General features: G+C 52.3%; 1 protein-coding gene across 1 annotated transcript; it reads right to left on the bottom strand.

Annotated features, from left to right (window-relative positions):
* Positions 1-348: 348 nt before the first annotated feature.
* Positions 349-4,232, bottom strand: LOC311528246 (uncharacterized protein). Its single transcript, XM_084643030.1, has 2 exons — positions 2,166-4,232; positions 349-1,393 (listed from the first exon to the last, which is right to left on the bottom strand). The coding sequence occupies exons 1-2, from the start codon at positions 3,740-3,742 to the stop codon at positions 1,351-1,353; spliced, it is 1,620 nt and encodes a 539-aa protein (XP_084499156.1). The 5' UTR covers positions 3,743-4,232; the 3' UTR covers positions 349-1,350.
* Positions 4,233-5,488: the final 1,256 nt, after the last annotated feature.

Raw genomic sequence — 5,488 nt, 5'->3', positions numbered from 1 at the left:
AGAACACAGCTTTTTGCAAGCAAGCAGGCTGGTCAGCGGAGATGGGCTGTTCTGCCCCCCCTGCCTTCCACCTTCTCCTTTTATTATATTTCTCCCCCTAAGCATTACACACTGCTACACAAAGGAATGTATGACGTTGATTCATATGCTTAGTTACCATCCTCTATCTACTACAATCCTGGTTCTCAGGCCTTGAGCCCAGGCTAAAGAAACCTCCCACAGTTGCTGTCCAAACAATCAAGTTCTCAGGGTTCATATCTAGCCCTTGTCCTTGGATAGAGCAATGTGTGCATTGCTCCTAGGAAACAGTCAGGGTGTGCCCCGCCTGCTTCCAGGTGGAATAGCTAGACATTAACCCTTCATCTCCCCTTTTTTGTTTATTGATAATTGGCCATCTCATGGTAGCCGCCAATTTGTTTTATCATGCTATTTAACTCCCAGACAGACAAGGACATAACCTGGGGAGCTTTCCAGGGCAAAAATTTTACAAAGTCTTAACAAGGAAGGAATACATTGTACACAGCAACAACAAAAATTAAGCCCAATAATTACAAACACAAAATAACCAAAAGCTTAACATCTGCAATATAATCATCTAAAAGGGATACACTTCTTTTACTACAATTGTAACCAGCAAAAGGCAATATAAGTATCATTCTACTAAGACAGCAAAGGGTGCCATCACTTAAATTTGCAGGAATATAATTAAAGGTGCATGAACCACAAATAAAAACCCATCCTGATGGTAGGATGATATGGCCATAATTATATGAAACATTAACAGCATGGGAACAATTTAAAAGGGATTGAGAAATTTTTTGACAGCCCAATGGCACCTTTGTACTAGTGCAGTTAACTACACGCGCACAGGTGACATTGTGAGCCCCGGCCGGGTACGGTGTGTGAAGGAATATAGCCGTGCGAGGCAGAGTATAGTTGGCCGGGCCCCAATTAGCCATGCTAAAATACTGGGAGAAAAGATTAACATAAGCAAAGAGCAGTATCTTATTCTCCTTCGGGCTTGTAACGGGGGAGGCGCTTCCGAGCCAACCCCTACAGAAAATAGCAGGCACAAAAGGCACACAATCATCACAGAATTAGCAGTGATTTGGGCGAGAATCGCCACAAACAAAGTCTTAGGAGTTTCTGGCTGCTGATCTGCTGCCAGTTTTCGTTGAGCCGTGGCGACCAATGCTTTTACTGCTCCCCCTGTCACGGGCTGGCTTGGGACGTTACGCCTCCTCCGTTTCCGTCCCGCCGTTGTCGACTCGGGGGGCAACGCGGTCTCCTCCAAGGTCAGCTGAAACTCTGGTATGGGATTCGACAGCCCCTGGTGCCATGCCATGTTGTTTAAGTGCTGGTCGCACGCACCGGGCTGGAACCCACAACGGTCCTGCAGGGAGAGACACAGCAGCATATCCCCGACCCCAAGTGATTAGAGGTGCTGGGCCCAGCCACTGTGGATCGGGCAGCTGACGGTAAAAGACACGCGGTCTTTCCAGTACCTCAGATTTGTGAAAATGCCGATCCGCAGGGGTCTGCTGATCTGCATTCAGTGTTAAATTATTTAAAGTAAACAAGAGGATATACATTTGTTGTTGAATGTCTCCTAAGGTTCGGAGACGCAGCTCCCCTTGTTTTAATTGTTTATCTAGCAAGGTTTTGAGTGTGCGATTGGCACGTTCAACAATGGCTTGGCCCGTGGAATTATAAGGGATTCCGTGTTTAAGACGGACGTCCCAGCGGGCACAAAAGGTGGAGAGGGCTGCAGAGCAGTAGGCTGGGGCATTATCTGTTTTAATTTGGCAAGGGCGACCCATAACAGAAAAGCAGGCCAGCAAATGGTGAATAACTTTGTTAGTGGCTTCCCCACGTTGTGGGGTTGCCCAAAGGAAACCTGAATAAGTATCAACGGAAACATGTAAAAATGAATAGGGGCGGAATTGTGGTACATGAGTAACATCCATTTGCCACAGCTGATTTGCTGCGGTACCTCGGGGGTTAACAGCATAAGAAAAAGTAGGAGCAGCAACAGCACAGTGGGGGCAGGAACGAACAATAGAACGTGCATGATCAGCAGGAATGTGGAACTGCCGGGCCAAAACAGAGGCAGACTGATGAAAAAAGGCATGGCTTCCAATGGGGTCAGAAAAAAGGGAATTTACCTGACCACGCAACGCGCGATCGGCGCGTGCATTGCCCTCAGTGAGTGGCCCAGGCAGAGGGGTATGACTGCGAATATGAGCAACAAAGTAAGGGAAATGACGAGTGGCAAGAAGATGCTGTAAGACGGCGAGTGAGACAACGTCGATCCAAAGCCTCCTCCACCCCGAGTTCGATCCTCGGCAGCTGGCACCTGATAGGGGACTAAAATCAATTGTGCAATTGACCGTCCACGCGGGAGCGACTGTGGAAGATGAGTCCACACCTGAACCTTAATAATGCCAGTATAATCAGCATCAATGACCCCTGGAATGACAAAAAAGCCCTGTTTCCCAGCATGTGAGCGAGGGAGAACAAGACCTACAAAGCCGGCAGGGAGAGGTCCCATCACCTGTGTAGGTATGGCACAGACCTCCCCTGGCAGCTGAAAGTCAGTGTCCTCCTGCAATCTGTTGGTAAAATCCAAAAAGGACTCTAAGGCACCCTGACGGATACTGACAAAGCTTTTGGTAGGCTTGCCTGAATCCGGGACCTTCTTGAAAGCATGCTGGGCACAGGTGGAGATAATGGGGAAGACGGCCGGAGGGAGTTGAGACTGCATCCCAATAGTAGCAAACTGGCCCTCCCCTGCCAAATGCTCATAAATGATACCTTGCTCTCTATATACCTGGGCTTGGCGTTCTGCCATCTGCCGATACTCACTAAGCCAAATAACATACTGACTGGGTGACAACATCATGCGCAGCAGCGTTTTCCAATCCTCAGGGATTAGGGAGTACCCAGCACCCATCCCTTCAATGAGACCACGCACAAAGGTGCTAGTCAGGCCAAATTCACGAATTGCTTTCTTTACCTCTCTAACCACCGAGTATGGCAAAGTGGTCCAGGTGCCCACGGGGTTGCCCTGGTCATCATTCTGCCAGGTCACCGGGCAAACGGAGACCAGATCAGCCAGCTCCTCTGCTGTAAGATCTGATCGAGCTTTCGCTGCGTGAACCATTTGTTGCACCAGCGAAAGCTTCTGAGCAGATGCAGATGACTCTCCGGGGGGCCCCATGGGGGGAGGGTGATCACACACCGGCTCCGGTGGGGAAGGCCAGGGAGGCGGTGGTAATAGAGGCACTGGGGGCGAAGCAGGGGGAGGGATGGCTGCAGGAGCGGACGGGGGTGGCAGGATCGGCAGCTCCTCTGTTGGTGCTGAAGAGGGCCTTTCCAAGGCGACACGCTGTGTCGCATCGCCAGGAGGGGGGATGACTGCAGGGGCGGACGGGGGCGGCGAGAGCACCAGCCTCGCGAGGGAGGGTCTGTCTGAGGCGACACGCTGTACCACGTCGCGGCAGAGGTGCCAGGCATGTAAAGCCTGCACGGGTGCCCGAGGCTCTTTGTGCAATGTCTGGCCCAATCGCTCCCAGTCCGCTAACTTAAGGCTTCCAGCTTCAGGATACCACGGGCACTTGGCACGCACCTCCTGTAGCAGGAGAGTGAGTTCTCGAGCCGGGCAGTCATGCTGAGCCTTACGCAGCAAATACTGCAGCTCATTACGGTGTTGCACTTGCAAAGCAGAGAGGGAGCTTCCCATACTTACCACAATGAAAAATACTCACCGGGATCCACGAAGTGGATGAGTGACGCGTCTGAAACCCTTGCCGGGCGAGGTGAGTGCTGAGGGCCCCACGTTTGGGCGCCAGTTGTTGCGGTTCAGTGATGAGACAGAACACAGCTTTTTGCAAGCAAGCAGGCTGGTCAGCGGAGATGGGCTGTTCTGCCCCCCCTGCCTTCCACCTTCTCCTTTTATTATATTTCTCCCCCTAAGCATTACACACTGCTACACAAAGGAATGTATGACGTTGATTCATATGCTTAGTTACCATCCTCTATCTACTACAATCCTGGTTCTCAGGCCTTGAGCCCAGGCTAAAGAAACCTCCCACATTTGCTGTCCAAACAATCAAGTTCTCAGGGTTCATATCTAGCCCTTGTCCTTGGATAGAGCAATGTGTGCATTGCTCCTAGGAAACAGTCAGGGTGTGCCCCGCCTGCTTCCAGGTGGAATAGCTAGACATTAACCCTTCACCATGGCTGCCACCGAAGGGGCAGATCTCCTCATGGAGCCCCGGCTACACAACCCCCAGCTTCGTGTGCAGGTGGCGGAGTCCCCCTCGGTGTGCCAGAGGTTGTTCCTGGCAGAAGTCACAAGAGTCACTATTGCAACAACACATCATCAGCAGGGTAAAACTAACCTATGACTGGCTGGATCCCCTGAGACTCACTCAGCGCATGGGGCTCTCCAGACCTTGTATTCCCCAGCGCGTACTTCAGAAGGTGAGGGCCACTTTGCCACCAGCTGCTCGGGTTTACGTCAACCGGGTCTTGCACGAGGGCGCACCCCACCCACCCTCCACCCCAGGCCCGCTGGACCTTTCCATTGGGCCCCTGCCCTGTGGACCCAACCGACCCCCCTTCCTCTTCACCGTGAGCTGGCTGGATGAGCTGCAGCCGGTCTGCTTCCAGACTGCGCCAAGGAAACATCTATACACGCTCGTGCTCCACACCCTTCACGCCCTCACCCTTGTGTCCCGCCCCAATACAAAATGGAGGGACCTCCTGCCACCTTTGGAGGGTGAGGAGCCCTGGTGGGCCGGCCTATATGCCACCTTGGTCCTGAGGCCTGCCAGGGATACCAGTTGGCGGATCCTTCACGGAGCCATGAGCACGGGCATGTACTTGGCATGGTTCACCCCATCCCAGACACCTGCCCCTTTTGTGGCATGAGGGAAAGCCTGGCACACATATATCTGGAGTGTGCCAGGCTGCAGCCCCTATTCCGGCTCCTCACCAATATTTTATTACATTTTTGGTTGCACTTTTCCCCTCACCTTCTTATTTATACACTCCCTATCCGCAGCCCCACAAAGTCACAGGATCTCCTCGTCAACCTGCTCCTGGCCCTAGCTAAAATGGCCATCTATAAAACCAGAGTGAGGAGATTGGCAGATGGAGCCTCCTGTGACTGTGGGGCCTATTTCCGATCCTCGGTCTGTTCACGGGGGGCGGGATAGCTCAGTGGTTTGAGCATTGGCCTGCTAAACCCAGGGTTGTGAGTTCAATCCTTGAGGGGGCCATTTGGGGGAAAAATTGGGAATTGGTCCTGCTTTGAGCAGGGGGTTGGACTAGATGACCTCCTGAGGTCCCTTCCAACCCTGATATTCTATGATTCTATGATTCACGTATCCGGACAGAGTTCCTCTGGACGGCGTCCACTGACTCCCTTGACGCCTTTGAGGAGCAGTTGGTGCTGTCCGGGGTTCTCTGCTTGGTGTCCCCA

This window comes from Lepidochelys olivacea (assembly GCF_965140295.1).
Source record: "Lepidochelys olivacea isolate rLepOli2 genome assembly, chromosome: 11".
Taxonomy (NCBI): domain Eukaryota; kingdom Metazoa; phylum Chordata; order Testudines; family Cheloniidae; genus Lepidochelys; species Lepidochelys olivacea.
This window is presented reverse-complemented; position numbering and strand designations above follow the sequence as displayed.

Coding starts and splice junctions, on each gene's coding strand:
- LOC311528246 (XM_084643030.1), bottom strand. CDS start 3,742: ATGGGAAGCTCCCTCTCTGCTTTGCAAGTGCAACACCGTAATGAGCTG. Junction 1,394..2,165: donor ATCGCGCGTTGCGTGGTCAG/GTAAATTCCCTT, acceptor CTCTCCCTGCAG/GACCGTTGTGGGTTCCAGCC.